This window comes from Melanaphis sacchari, unplaced genomic scaffold, assembly GCF_002803265.2.
Source record: "Melanaphis sacchari strain LSU unplaced genomic scaffold, SCAv2.0 Contig24_pilon_pilon, whole genome shotgun sequence".
In the NCBI taxonomy this organism is placed as follows: Eukaryota; Metazoa; Arthropoda; class Insecta; order Hemiptera; family Aphididae; genus Melanaphis; species Melanaphis sacchari.
Window position 1 is genome coordinate 143,843 of NW_020271125.1, and position 16,885 is coordinate 160,727.

Consider the following 16,885-nt stretch of genomic DNA (forward strand, 5'->3'; position numbering starts at 1 on the left):
TCGCGCTGATACTAGTTGCGCCAGCCAGTTGCCACTCGTCAGACAGTTTTGGAGTGAACGCGTTTGTGTTCGGTCCGTCCGAGCCCGTTCGGTGAATGTGCGTTGTATCTGTGACGTCGTCGAGCACATAACATAATAATACAATAAAAACTCATCGTCGAATCGTGTACCTACTTGCGACGAGAACACGAAATAGGCGGGTATATTCGTCCGAAACGGCGACCGACCAGTCGACGGGAAAATACGATAATAACGATTAATGGTAATAGTACTTGATTTTATCGTACGGTGACTGTTGCTGGTGGAAAACGGACGTGCAGAGCGCCCTGCAGAGGAAGAAGAGAAGGCGTTTTTGTTTTGTTTGTTGTTTTTGTTGTTGTTGTTGTTATTATTATTATTATTATTATTATTATCATCATTATTAGTATTATATCATTGTATTGTGATATTGTATCGTTATTGTCGCTGCCGTCAGTTGTAATATTATAATAGTGTGACACATCGCATAATATTCCTCCGTCGCCGGTATATCATACCTGTGCGTCGAAAACACCATTACACCTTGATGTGCACCAGCGGCGGCTTCAGCTGATCGACCAAACACGACCAAAGACATTGAAGACGTCAACATGTCCGGTTTACAGCAGCAGCAGCAGCAACAGGAACAGCATCAACAGGTCAGCATCAAAATGGAACCGACCGGACCGAACAGCCCGCCGCCCGCCGCCAACAGCAACCTGGTGGTCCGGGTGGACCAGAACTCGGAGACGGACCTGCAGGCGCTGTTCGACACGGTGCTGAAGCCGGACGGCAAGAAGCCGCTCCAGTTGCCGTATCGCATGCGCCAACTGCCCAAGTCGTTCTTCAACCCGCCGTCCACCGGCTCCAAGTCGCCGTCCATATCGCACAGTCGCGAAAACTCGGGAGACTCGACGTTCGGCATCGCGACCGCATCGGCACAGTCGTGTACCGGCGGCGGCCCGGTCCCGTTGCACTCGCGCGCGCACAGCTCGCCCGCCTCGTTGCAGCAGACGTACGCCGTGAGCGCGGCCAAGCAGCAGCAGCAGCAGCAGCAGCACTCCAAGCAGCGCAGCTACGACGTGTCCAGCGCCATCGACGAGCTGGGACCGCTGCCGCAGGGATGGGAACAGGCTCGGACTCCCGAAGGACAGATTTACTATTTGAAGTGAGTACGACGGCGGCCCACCGTTTCCGGTCTTTCTCTCGCGCCATCCTATACCGCGCGCCTCCCCGCCTGACCGCGCAGCACCGATGACGGACGCCGCACTCGTCGCGACTTCTCTCGCACCATCGCGCGCGCCCTGCGCCACTCCCCCTCCCCATTTGCGCCGCCCGTGCGCTGTACCTCCGACGTCCCCCGCGGTATAAAGCGTTTCCCCGCGCCGCCGAGACGCGGTTATTTTGGCGACCGCGGTGTCCAGACGCGCGACGCCGCCGGTCTATATTTAAACGCGGGCGCGCCAGACTATAGCGTCGTCGCCGCGACCCACGGCCGAACCCTTTTCTTTTGCGCGTTAATACCGCGCACGATATATTATGTGTGTATGTGTGTGTGTGTGTGTATTATTTATGTAGGTGTTTATAGTATCGTCGTCATCGGTGCCGTCGTGCGAGGGTGAGATTTCACTGCAATGTCAAGACCGGAGACGCGTTTAAGACCGTTTTTTTTCTTCAGCTGTTATTCTCGAGACGATACTGCACGCGAAAAGTAAACCGTCTGCACCCCCCACCCACCCACCTACTAGCCACGATTCGACTGTCACGCACCTTGTGTATTTATGATGTTGGCTTTGTTTGCGCTGTTAAAAACCAATCAATCACGAGTGTGCCGATCTCTGCAGGACTCGGGGTGCTAAGTACGCCCGAACTCCTCCTCACTCGAATTGCCTCCATAATCATGTTATTTATGTGCATGACGTAAACTGGTCCGACGTTGCGTATCGCTGTAGTATCAGCCGACAATCACTCGTGCGCAATACACTATAATAAGTAGAGGTATATATGAACGTGCGAATGAGAGACTCGTTTTTGCGATATTGCTGTCCAGTCAAATCGTAGTAGGAAGGATACGCTGCTAACGATTCGTACTTCAGAATCCGTTAATGTAGTATTGCGTTTGTATAAGTATAATATGCGTGTTACTACGGCAGTAGGGAGTTACCAATATTATGTATACGTTGTCGCCAACGTATACTGCTGGTACGCAGACCCGGTTCGGATAAAACCCCGATAAAGCGGCGTGCAAATCGCGCATCACTTAGTTATATATTTACATTTCAAACCAACCAAATCATTGGGGATGATGGTGTAGATTTCAATACAGGTTTTAACTTGAAACGAAATTTTGGACGGACCGCCATACGTGTCGAGTTATGTGTTGTTTTAATAATTTAGACCAACAGTAATATAATTATAACGTAGTAGCCACATTGGTATGTAGGTGTATTAAAATGGATGGTATACCTGCAGTGTAGCACGTCGGAACTCGTATCCTTTAAAAAATATTTCAACTCCTATTTCAATAACATAGTCGTAAATGTGTATAACATATAAAAAAAAATCGTTGATCGTACACAAATTTTTCACTACTTCGTAGTATTTTTCATATCTTAGCGAAACACAACATACGACTGTATGTGTCAACAGTCTAATACTTTGTAGTGTGTTATCGTTGAACTATCAGCTGTAAAATAAATAATAATTATTATTGTTAATAATATAAAACAGAAAACTTGATAATGTTTATCTGTGTATTTAAAGTTTAATCGTAATTATATATACGACTTAAATTAATTTAAAAAGTATTTCGACTCGTTCAATGATTCTATGAATTACCAATATCGATAAATATAGATATTCGTATGCTCATGTACGGCGCGGTTATTGACATTGGTTTTCTTAAATCTATTAAATCTGTCGCTATCACCGTACCAAGTTCAAACTATGTTTCTTTACTACCGGTTTGATCTGATTATTTTAATTTTATTTCAAAAATTCAAGACCCAATTTTAGTTTGGTATTGCGTAAAATATTAAACATATACTTATTCTTGTAGTTGTTATACGTACAATTATACATAAAATAATGCATAGAAAAATAATCAAACAAGAACTACTACGTTGTAAACTATGTTTATTAAATTATACACTTATACAGTACTGTGTGGTGCCAAGGTAAACGAATAAATAATATTTTATACCAATAGCCAATAGGTAATAATTGATTTGATTAGTAATTATTTTTGAACTTGAACAATTGTCGATCACCGCAGATAACCATGCGATTATGATTTATAATATACTGATATCAATAGTATGCGTATTTGGTACTTTACATACAGATAAATGTGTGCTGCTTAATTACCCGGCAACAATTACTCGTTCTTGTAAACTTTAAACTTTTGTTTCAAAAAAAAAAAAAAAAAAAACTTGCTCTATCTATCGATCAGTATCACTAATGGTTTATGTTATGAATATTTTAATATAGGTATATTACTTTATGTTATCTAAACACGTTTATTAAAATGTGGCTATTGTTATATACTCGATAGATTCTAAAACTCAAAATGAATTTAAAATTTCCGCAATTGATGTATAAAAATGTACAGTAAATATTATTATTTTGTTCTGCGGTTAAGAATATAAGAACAGCTTCATCACAATAGCATCGTAATATTTTATAGTCATGGTCAGTTTTCCCGTTACTTTTCGCATATGCGAATGTGTCTAAAATCCGTGGCCTGCGAGTACTTACCTATACTTACTGTAACATACGCTGAAAGTCAAAAGCTATTAATTTAAAATTCGTTGTTAATCAAAATTACCCACACAAAATTCTCAATCATATTTCATAGTGTATATGTCTTGAATTCTATCATATTTTTATCAACGTGACTAGCTCAGGTTGATAATTTTTAATTTAACTCGACACGTTTTTTCGCACAATTAAAACGCCTCCTGGCTGATATGTGTTTAAATACTTTACGAAACAAAAGCACGTTCACAAATAGGTGTACTGAAGTAACCAATGCCCAATTAATAATTATTATTATCCCCAAGATTGTTCCTACCCACGTCATTTGCAAATAGTGAGTTATAAAGACAAATGTTTATATTATTCGTTTGCATTTTTTAAGTTTATAATAGTAAATTATTGTACTCCTAAACGGCGGTCGTCTATATAGTCACCGTCGTACTGTACGGACAAGACCACAGAATGAGTGTACCTACTATTTACTAATCAAATTTAAATGTACAAAATCTTACTTATGGCATATATCGTTCGTCATCATATATTGATAGTCTCGGCGTGGGCGTTGAAAATCGTGTTTGTACTCGAATTGTGTAAACGTTATACTGTATAGACGTAATCGTCATTCGTATAATATCTCCTCGTGTATTAAACATTAAGAATTAAATCGCTGTTATTTTGTGTTTTTCTTTTTGCTGTACACAATTATACATATATAATATATTTACATACCACCCACGCTCAAATTCAACAAATAGCTAAAAACATAATAATAATACAATATATCGTATGTAATATATATATATATATATATATAATTTTATTAATATACATTATCCTACTTCTTTGATATATTTTAATGTCTAATTTAAAAAAAAACGTTTATAACGTGTATATATATATACATAATAATATAATATGTATACACATTTCTTATAGTTACGAGCTAATTATTCTTGTACGAATTTCATCACTGGTCAATTTTAGATAATGTATATAAACCATTTCTGTATCATCATCTTTTTACGGTTATTAAGTAATAAGATAAATAACTCAATATTCTGTTGTGGTTTTTTTACGCATAGAAAATTAAACAATTTGTTTGCAATCGATAAACTCGAAATTATGCGTTTAATAATAAGGCGGCGTGTAAAATTGCGGGTCAAACGTTAAAACCATTATTAATCCGTTTATAAATATATATATATTATTAATGGCGTCTATAGTTGTTATATTATAAACGTTGTAGAGCTGTCAAAATATTGACATTTAATTATGCACAATTTCAATCCATAGTTTCTGTATACTTTATGATCTTAGAAAAACAAAGAGATAAATCTAGCTATATAGGCTGGTCTGTAATATGCGTATATCGTAATCGTTTAATGTGCGCATTGTTCTTACATTTCAACCTACTATTTCCCAAGGGTTTCGAGGTACCGGTTTTTGTACTTTGAAATGTCAAATCACGCCATTTCGTGATGATCCAACAACAGTTTTTGTCTCCTCGAAATCATAGCGCCAAATGCCCAAATTCCCATATTGCGAATCGCGCGAGGTTACGACGAGGAAGCTTGTATGTATATGCGTATCATAATATATATTAAACGCGTGCTCGCTCGTACGCACAATACATTGCACGAGTATTATACCTTTATGTCGTATATTTTGCAGTACCTGCAGCACTCGTATGTGTACCTACCTCCATAACGTATATGTAAAGAAAAAAAGTGTTCGCGTGTCCATGCGCGATATTATTATATATTATTATAATTATATCTTATATCGTAGAAGAAAAGAAAGCGCAGAGACCCATGCAAGCCGCCGGAGCGGGGTGTGATCGAGGCCACGGCTAGAAGACACACTCGTACTCGCACTCGCACGCGCACGCACCCCGAGGCGGCTTGGCAAACCGCATATATGCCGACTTTTTATCCGCCTCGCCTTAAAAAACACTCACACACGGGCACATCATACACGCGTGTATAAATATGCCGCCGATATTATACGATATATACATGACATATGTATGACGTGACGTATATAATATAATATAATATACTACCGGGAGTGTGATGCGTGAGCGTGCGCGTGCGCGTGCGAGTTTTGGAATAAAACGCCAGCAAACAACGCTCCTCGGCCATCTCGCGAGACCGCGGTCGACTAGAGATGACGAGGAAAAAAAACCGTTAAATAATATTAATGATATTCGCTAAACTGTACACTGTACAGGGTGATTCGCCAAGCACGCTCATCCCCTTTTTATACTTACGTATTATATGCGTTGCAGTTATTCATAATTTGACTTTTAGAATTTTTAAATGGTATTCTTTAAGACGATGTTTTCAAACTTTTAAGATTTTTTGTACTTCTCGAGGAGACAAAAACTTTTATCATTCAAATAAACCTTCCTCTTTTCTCGATTGCAAATTATTTAATGGATCATTTTTCTGAAAATTTTGAAGTATCAAAGTGAAAATTCGAACAATAGGTTTTTGAGTTGTTTAACATTGTGCACAAAAGATAATAGCCAATAGGTCTATGATGATGAGTATGGAAGACGCAATGAGGCTATATAGGAACTATGATGGCAACTTGAACAATTTCTGTTGTTAATATTAATCTATCAGTATTTATAATTATTTGAAAAATTATCCAAGTATAATAAATATACTAGAAACATTACATCTGTTTTATATTTTTGGAAGACCATTTTTAAAGATTACACTAAATTGAATAAACATTTTAATAACTGAGAAATTATTCGTTCGAATTTTGAATCAGACATCATGTCGGAGTTTTCAAAAAATCTACCCCTCAAATAATTCCCAGCAAAAAAAAAAAAAAATAAAGGAGGAATCTAATTGAAGTTTGTATCGTCACAGGACACTCCTAAAATATGGTTATAATAACATTCCAAAACTCTGAATTCGAATCCATTCATTATTAAATGATAAAATGGGGGTGAACGTGCTCGATAAATTACTCTGTAAGTACCTTATAGTGTGTACAAAATACGCACATACCTACCGGGCAGACCACAACTGCAGGTATAAGATTTTCGCGGTTTCTATTACGGCTTGTGTTTTTAACCAAGACTTGTAGTACCTTATAGATATTATTTTTATTATAATTAATTATTATGATCATGATATTTGGACTCGCTCGGCTATTACTCGTATATTGTGTATACGTATTAAAACCGTGATATCCGAACTCGGCGCAGTATTCTATGATATTTATGTATCGCCTATACATATAATGCGTGTGTGATGATTATACATTGGCGTTTGGGTGTTTTTAAAAATAGTCGCGTGTACATATTATGCGCGAGTGCGTCCGTTAAAATTATTTATACGTTTAATATATACAGCGCGCGGCGGTGCGTGCTTGCGAACGTAAGTGCGCGTGTGGAAACTTTGGCAACAATTCCAGCGTCCGCGCGTAATGTGTACAATGTGATGTGTACTGCACATTGTAACGTAGTAGACGAAAACGAATCCAATCCCGTGTGTGCGTATATATCGTATGCGAATTACGACATTTCCTCGATCCGACGAAAACGGAGAGGAGTAGAATTTTTTTTCGGCATATATATACATATATAACGCAATAATAATAATATAGTCGTAGTAATGATAATAATTATTATTTTACGTATATGTTTTGTAAAACGACGTTCTGCAGGAGTCTGGTCGGTGGGCGCTCTTGTTGTAAGGCCCAAAACCGACTGCAGCGGGTCTCCGCAATGTTAATCTCCGGGTGCTACAGTATAAGATAAATGTGTAGGCATGCTGCTGCCGCTATTATAATATTATTATTCATACCTATATCCTCGTCCACGCCACTGTGGTCCAACGTAGTATATAATATGGTATGTGCATGCGAGCGATGGGTTCGGAAGGGTTTATTTTTGTAATTATTTAAACGGTAATCATCGTAGCTGCAGCGTATCCTAACCTATACATTTCCAGCACCCCACGAAAAAAAATAACCAAAAATAATTACGTCTCGTCTACACTCTGTATATATTATAATATTACGATGGCGGCGTATACACACTATTTAAAGATAAAATTAGATTTTAATAATTATATTAACTCTTGTATAATTTGAAACCAGAGGGCAAAGATTATGTATTGCCCAATGCTAATTTAATGGATATAATATATTTATTGATAATATTAAAAAACCGTAAAATTGTCTACTCTAATTAAATATTTATTGGTATATCAAACTGCAGTTAATAATAAAGACGTACCATATTCTTTGTTAAATATCTTTAAATGTTCACAATAATTTTGAAAATATTCGCTTCATAAGAGATTATCATCTTCTACTTTGAATTTGGATTTCAATATGCTGCGAAATTTCCATCGCATCTAAATACCGACGTTGCTAGGGCAAATGTATGAGAACAATTTTGTAACATTATACTCAATAGTACATGCAGATAGCGCATGAAAAAATAGTCGCGTAAACTTTTTTATATTACGAGAATCACGATTGTTATCCCAGACACTTCGGAAAGTCTAGTGTCTACCTATGTATCACTTATAATACGCGAGTATACTAAGATCTGTATGCGCGCATTGTGTCTTAAGTTATTTTGGAACGCAAAACATGCAACAACTGGTTATGCGATGTAATATAGATGTTAAAATGTTCGTGAAAAAACGTATTTTCATTTATTTATAATTTAAATTTCAGAAAATAACAATTTTTCTCTAGATTTCCGCGGTGTCATAATATTCAATTTTTTGGAGTCCGAAAATGTATGAATAAATATAGCGTAACGGTGTAGATATTAGATGTCTATTCGTTATAAATGTGTGTAAATATAATATGTGTAATAATTTTCCGCAAAAGTTTATGGCAAACGACAACGGGATAATTACAATAGACGAGAAAAAGCATTGTTGTGGAAGGGAAAAGGAGAGCGAGTGAGAGAGAAAACGAAGCGCATCGGATCGGGTTGCATAATGTCGTCTGCTCCGGTGGAAATGGGGAAAACGATCGGGAGAAAGGAAATGGTGAAAATCAGTGTGAACCCGATCAAGGTCATGGCCGCGTCGAGATTTTCCACGTTATCCGTTTGCTGTTACTTATCACACCGCAGATTGGATACAATAATGTTATAATATTATATTCGTGTACCTACGTAATAAAGCTCTATGAGAAAAAAACCGCTACTGCGGCAGCGTGAACACAGACCATTTAAAGGATTTCGTGTATGTTATTAAAAAACATAATCTTATGAATTATAATATTATATTGTACATAAAATAGCAGGCTAGGTGTCTGCGTTTTATTTTAATCGATTAATTTTTTTAATTTTTTTTTTTTTTTTTTTTTGGGAACCACTAACCGGTCCTATAAACACTCGTCAATGGGAGACCAGGCGCCCGCTATACACGAAATCTGGTCTTTCTACTAATAAACGGTCACACATACGCGCACCACAATATATATACACACATACATGTGCTCACATAATACGATACTATACACGCTCGCACAAATGTGGTAGCGGTCAATGGAAGGAAGCCTTCCTTTTATTTATATATTATTATTAATTTTTTTTTTTTTTTTTTTTATCTAACGGAGCAGCGTGTGATAAATCTTAATTTATTAATGTCAATTTATAAGATCGGAAAACACTGGAGAGAGCATATTATGTGAGTCACTTCGTATGTACGGAGATAAGTCCTACTCTGTGTGTGTGTGAGCGCACGCGCGCGTGTATGTGTAATTGTTATAGGTCATCCCGTGTCAATTGGATTTATTTTGAGAAAACCACTGGGAACCAATTAGCTCTCGTTTCGGCGTGGGTTTATTTATGTATTATTATTTTTTTACAATATCCGATTTCATTAATAACACTATGTTGCATCACATTATTATTGCTGTGCACCCTTCTTTGACAAAAACAATCATTTTTATTTTTTTCCGGACGATGCGTATTGTGCGTGTCACCTTATTTAGAATATTAGAATTTCTCGTCAGCAGTTTGATAAACATGAAACAATATTGATTATTATTATCATTATTATTTAAATTAAATAATTGTGCCTATTAAACATAAAACCAATATGTATTTTAATACGCACACGTTTCCTTCGTCCATAGAGTATAATATTTTAAATAAAACATTTTTAACTTTTTCAACATTATAACCATTTATATTGTAGATTTCAATTACCTACACGCGAAGACAAAATCACGATACAAACCAAATCACAAATCACGATGTGTATGCACTTTTCGTTTTGTGTATCTAAATGAGACTACTCACTGGTTACTAGTTCGATACTATTTAGGAATTGGGTACATCATTCGCAACATATTATAATTTAAAATATAATTTAGTTGTTCATTGTTGCAGTATTCTGAAATTGATTGGAACAATAATTTGATTTACGATTTTCTGATAATGGGTATATTCAAAATGTTTTAACACCTTGTTACTTTTGCGTTGCATATTATAACTACTTTAATTACATTTGTCACAATACAATCGAAGGTCAAAAAGGAAAACATTTCATCGTCATATTAATTTTAAGACTCAATTACGTAATAACTATAATTTTCGCACGTGCACGGCTACGGATGTAATTTAGGCTGCTTTATAGGTGTTTTATCGTATATTTTGATGATAAAGCTATCACGCATTTAGCGGAGAGAAATAGAGAATGTATGGTTAAACGAAATACATTAGCTATTGTAGTTTTTTGATATATTACGAATTAAAAAATTAAAATTTGTCGAAGAAATTGTCTACCAAATACCTATATAATATTCATATTTTGTATATTATGTGTACCTATGTATCATTATTATTATTATTATTCGAGTTGGTTTATTGATCACAAGAAAAATAAACCGTTTTTAAGTTTCATAATTTTTTAGTACATTCAGTTATAGGCAACCTTCAATAAATGCGCGAGTGGGTTATATACAAGTACTAGGTACCTAAGTTTTATAGTACTAGTACTAGTTTTTTTTTTTTTTTTGAGAGAGAGAGAGAGAGAAAGAATCTTGAATTATATTAATTGCACTAAAACATAAATATATTTTTTATTGAACTTCATTTGAAAATTGTATACAAGTAATAATTCCATAGTTGTGTTTTATTATAAATCCGTTGTTTAATACTTTTCATTGGTGTTGCTATTATTGCAGAATGTACCTATATTTGTATTGTGTTGCACTGTCTTATGTTCAGTATTTTTTGATAACACATTATATAATAATATTATCAATAATCGTTTCGATTGATAATACAGTATTTAAATTTACATAATTTCGAACACCACGATACATACGTAAACGTGGTACAATATATATATATATAAATATATATAGCTATAATAATATATATTTCCTTAACGTAATATAGTACTTTCACTATTATATGGATTGTACTTGACCCGAAAAGGGTTGAAATTAATCATTATTTTCTTATTTTTTAAATCCTTGAAAAAGTCGATCGCCATCTAATGCCTATAGTATATCATAGTATATGTTTATATTACCAACTATAGCGCTGGAGAAATTGTAGGCTGCCCGCAGAGTCTATCGTGAAAAATAGCCGTTCTGTGTGTAACTACGTCGCAAAAAAAACTACGCATAGGTTATGGGTGTTACACAACCGACAGGAATGAACTAGTCAGAAAAGAAAGAGAATAAAACTGCCGTCTGTACATTACAAGAGGCTAAACGTACAAACTACAAACGAACACAGCCAATAATAATATCATGTTATCTCTGACCCACACGTTGTATTACAGTTTATGCTTATATATTATTATTATTATTATGTATTGTATATTATGGTTAATGGTGCTCGTGCGATTATAATTATATCTTATATTATATTATATATTATTATTATTATCATTATGACATGCCAATGTGCCATTTGTGTCATTTTATTGTATTTGTACGATGATTTCCACGAAGTAATTTGACGCAGACCGGATGTGTCACTAAGCCTATACTGCAAAATCGAGATGAGAAAAAATCGCCTAAATCATTTGTGACAATATAAGTAGGAGGAGAAGAATGAAGGAAACACACGACGGAACCTCGTCGTAATTGAATAATATGTTGTACATGTGTGGTATACGCGATCATAATGTGTCATGAACCATACATCATATATTATTAGTTTCAGTACATATGAACCATACATCATATATTATTAGTTTCAGTACATATTATAATAAATATATTATAAATGATACGTTTTTATTATGCGTATAAAAAAATAATAATTTTATTGTATTTCGAATTTACATAATACACGCACACATATCTGCAGTATATGTTTTTTAACCTATAACATAAATATATTTTTATGAATGAATGGCCCACTTATTTTCTTCATCAGTTTATCTATAATATAAAGTTAAAAACAAATAACACATTTAATCTTAAAGTTATAAACTTTTATTACCAAATATTAATTACAATATCTTTTAAATACAAATGTTTTTGAACTTCAGCACAAATTATTATATATTATAATGTGAAATATAATTTTATTGGTAAAATGTGACAATTAAATTGCTGCAGTTGAATATATTTAACATATTAATGTAAAATCTCGTAAAATACGTTGTTTATTCATCAACATTGTTTAGGTATCTAACAATGAAACAATGATATATTATTATTTGGACTTTGATAATGAGACCTTTGTAATAACTAATAACTAATACTTGATATGTTATATATTATTGGCGACCCTTGTGACTCACTAGGTGAATATTGATATTGCATTTCTTTGAATAATCCTAGCAATAGTTAACAAAAAAAAAAAAAAAATAATTAAAAGTAATCAAAGAATTGTTTAATTTTAGAATTTGTTTATAATATAATAGGATTACTCAATAAGTTATTTGTTTAAAGCGAAACCACATCCTTAAAATGTTAATTTTCTTATGAATTAAAATACTTAATCTATAATCATATACAAATCATAAATACATAATATAGTAGGTACATTTTGTGTCTAAATTCGACACTAAAAGTAATAATAATTTTAATGAGCGACTGTCAAATTCTACATATTTAATTCATAATATGTAAAATTGTGAACTAATAAAATCATAGAAAATTTGTTTTACTCTACCATGACAGTAGATAGTAACTTACACCACATACATATTAATACATAAAAAATTAAATCCATCATGTACCTATTTCAATTTTTTATTTAAATCATTTTTCATAAATTAATATTTTATTTTCATTTTAATATTATCATGTAGGTATATATGCGATCAAAACAAATATTGTGAAATATAATTTGCTTATACAACATTACAAAGTAAAATATGCATCATATTTCAATTATATTATTTTTCTTATAACATATGACATGGAATATGGTGAAATTCTATATAGTAAGTGCTTGAGTACTTCAAATAACTGTGGTAAACTCGTCTTTATAACATATTATACTGAAAATATAATCATTTTTTTTTTCTACTGATAATAACATTTGTACAATTTAAAAATACAAAACTGTTGTCTGTTGGTAGGTACTTTTATTGAAAAATTACTAATATTTTAATTGAATTATATTCATTAAAATCGACTTTATTCTAGATGCTGTTATGTCGCATATTATGACTGAACTAAATCTTTTAACATCAAACCTGAATATCTTAAGTTCTATTAAGTATCACACTAGTTTTAGTTGTTTTTATATGCAGTTTTATAACTAAAGAACAATTAAAAATTCATTATATTTTGATTAACTTATAAATTTAATGTCATATCAATTATTTGATTGATTTTTATAATTCTATTTATGAATATTAAAACGCGCCTATTATTATATGTCATTATTTTTTTGTTTATAATAATTGGCTTCACATTTGGGCATTCATTAGCCTTCTATATCAGTTTTCATTTTATAGCTTAATATATGATATGAGATTGCTGTCTTGACAAATTACGTAGTCAATGTTAAATTTTTTACCATGGTCCCGAGAATATTTTTATTGATTCGTGTTTATTCTATACTAAAATAGATAAAATGAATGGATTATTATTAATGTTATTCGTCTTTTGCTTATTGGCTCTTCACGAGCGGAGAATTTATATAATATGATATAAAAATTAAAATAATAACGAGTAAATGTCTTATTATACTCGTATACTCGTATAAATATATCATATGACTATAATATGAGTTGTTGATTGACACAATTTTCTATAGTTTATGTTTGTATTCTATATTATTATATAATTTGTACGTTTTAAACATCTAAGAAAAAATGATTATCTGTGGTAATATAATTATTAAAACATTATTATATAGCAATATAACACTCTCGTGAAAACTGATATATAATGTTATTAAAATAAACGAACATTAATTGTAAATAAACACTAAGAGTAGACAAAACTTAAAACAATTTACATTTAGTAGCACAAAAAGAAAAATGCATTGCAATCCAATTGGTTTAAATATCACTTACTATATAGTACCTATAATACAGGGTGATTGAATTTATTGACACCCAAGATATATCTTTAATTTACAAAGTTATTCACCACACATGCTCATTTTCTATTTTTCTCCCATCATACAATCCATTAAAATCTGATTTTTTGAAATTTTAAATTAACTTAAAGAATTTAAATTAAAATTCTTGAAATTTATTAACTACCTAAAGGGTGTTCCTGTAGACATACAAATCTATATTTTCAAATAAGAACCCCCACTTTTTTAATAGACATTATTCAGAAGTATCTTTCTAAACATTTTGATGTATCGAAATCAAAATTCAATTGAGTAGTTTTTGAGTATTATTTAAATGTTTGTATTAAGGATAATATAGGTGAAGTTTAAGTATGACAATTTGGAAATTTTATCAATCACTCTATCAACATTCATAATTTGTAAAAATCATCAGAATATAATGAATTCTAAATCCAATTTTTGTGAAACCATTTATAAGGAAATTACTCGTTAGAATTTTAATTTACAAGTAATTACGTCAAAATGTCGAGATTATCTGACTACTAAATAACCTATTGTAGAAAAGTGGGATTTTTCATTTGAAAAATAGAAGTTTATATCACTACAAGACACGTGAGTTTTAAAATATGTTCTCTAGGGTTTTTAAGAATTACAAAAATTTGAATAAATTCATTATCAAAGGAAAAAAGTAGGGAATGAGTGTGCTTGCTTAATGACCCTACATCTAATCACACTGCATATATAATATTTTTTTTTTAATCGTATTCTGCCCGGAGCCGTTTGTAATATATTTAAATGTTTGCGGTCCGTTTGAATCCTAAAATCATTAAAATAATAACACACCATCGTTTCGTGTAGCCCGTGTGGGTTATGTACCTACTTAATGCATTTTACACGAATTGCACGGAGTTTGTAAATAATAATAGCACGTGTCGTTATATCGTATCATAATATTATGTTATTATCGAGTCCGTAAGGCGAACAAACATCGTATTCCGCGTCCGCCAAAAGCCCGCCCAGAGGGTCGCCGAAGAGTGCGCCCCCGCCGAATGCACCAGCCGACGGGCATTTCATATTGTGCGCACCTACTCGAATACTTTAAATAGCTGGCGGTGACGGGCCCTCGATTTCGTATTTTTGATAACAATGATGATTATACCTGTTGCGACGGTGGGGACGAAAACGGGAGCACCGGTGGATCCGAGGGAACAACAAATCGCGGCCGCAGACGAGCGGTGAAAAAAGATCGGCCGCCGGTCGGTTGTTGACATGACGTCGCCGCCGTTGTCGTACCGGATGACCAGAGCGCGGCCGTCCGTCCCGCCGCCGGTACAGAGCATTGCGGCGCTGCAGCGTTTACAATAATAGTAGTGTGTCGTTTTGTGCGAAGCTCGCGTTATGGACGGACACGGCAACGTCGCACGGTCCGTGCGTACACACTATACGTTTAAACCACTTGTTGCCGCGTTAGCCATCAGCCGGCAACGTCGCGGCGGGCCCGTCGGCTGAGTGGGGGAGATCCACCTGAACAGGTTCACACACACACACACACACACGTATAATATAATATAATATTATATTATATACGTACGTACGTGTGTGTGTGTGTGTGTGTACACATACATATATACACGCGGCCGACCGAGAGGAGGTTGGTGACTCTGGTGGTGATCCATCAAGGCCATCCGCCGCCGTTGCCACCCGTGAACAAACCCGTGATGATTACGATGTGATGTGATGATGATTACGATGACGGTGGTGATGATGATGATGATGATGACGGCGGCGGAACCCAAATTCTCGGAAAACGCCGCCGCCGCCGCCGTACAGGTAGACACCGGACCGGTGCCGGGGAGGAGCCCTTTGAACCGGACGCCATCCACCTCCACCACCACCGCGGTATTATACGACGACGGATCCCGCACCGGTCGTATACCATGATTTATAACAAATAATAATAATAACAACACAATAATGTTATTATTTATTATTATATTATGTATTATGTTATAATATACGGTGCCGTTTCAACGATAACGCATATAACGCGTATATTATTGTGCACTGGGTACGAATACACGAACTGTGGCTGGTATAATGTGCAATTATAATATTATCGTCGTATACCCTCCTCGCCCACCACCCGGGGACCGCGTATTAAATAATACGCCGTGTCCGGCGCTGCAGAACAGCTTTCTTTTCCGCGTACGTGTACCGTGTACGTACGTACACATCAGTACACATAGGTACACAGTGTATTGCGGCCGGTAATCGGAAAATAAAGTCGACGACAAAACGATGGCGGTTTCGAGAGGTTTTGAGTAAAGCACAGAGTCGACGACCGCGGATATCCGCGCCCCGTCGTGTTCTGCAAACCGCGAGGGCGTGAAATCAAACCGATCGCGGACACGATACCCGTAATGCCGTAATGGTAATATCGAGACGCGTGTATAACGCGTAAAACTCGTCGCGGGCTGCACGAATCAATCGATTTCGAGACCGACGTCGCGATAATACCCACCGTGCGTTATCGTCAACCGCAGTAAACCCTGTGGCCGGGGTCCGCAGGGGGTTTTTTTCTCCTGCGGGTGTTTTCCGAGATTCGCCCCCCCCCCC

General features: G+C 35.1%; 1 protein-coding gene across 1 annotated transcript in view; it reads left to right on the forward strand.

The window, feature by feature from the left end:
* The first annotated feature begins 21 nt into the window (after positions 1 to 21).
* Positions 22 to 16,885, forward strand: part of LOC112594969 (transcriptional coactivator YAP1) — a 40,684-nt gene continuing 23,820 nt past the window's right edge. The window contains exon 1 of the mRNA XM_025340018.1: positions 22 to 1,186. Within this exon, the coding sequence (XP_025195803.1) occupies positions 630 to 1,186 (557 nt within the window). The 5' untranslated portion in view covers positions 22 to 629. The remainder of the gene's footprint in view (positions 1,187 to 16,885) is intronic.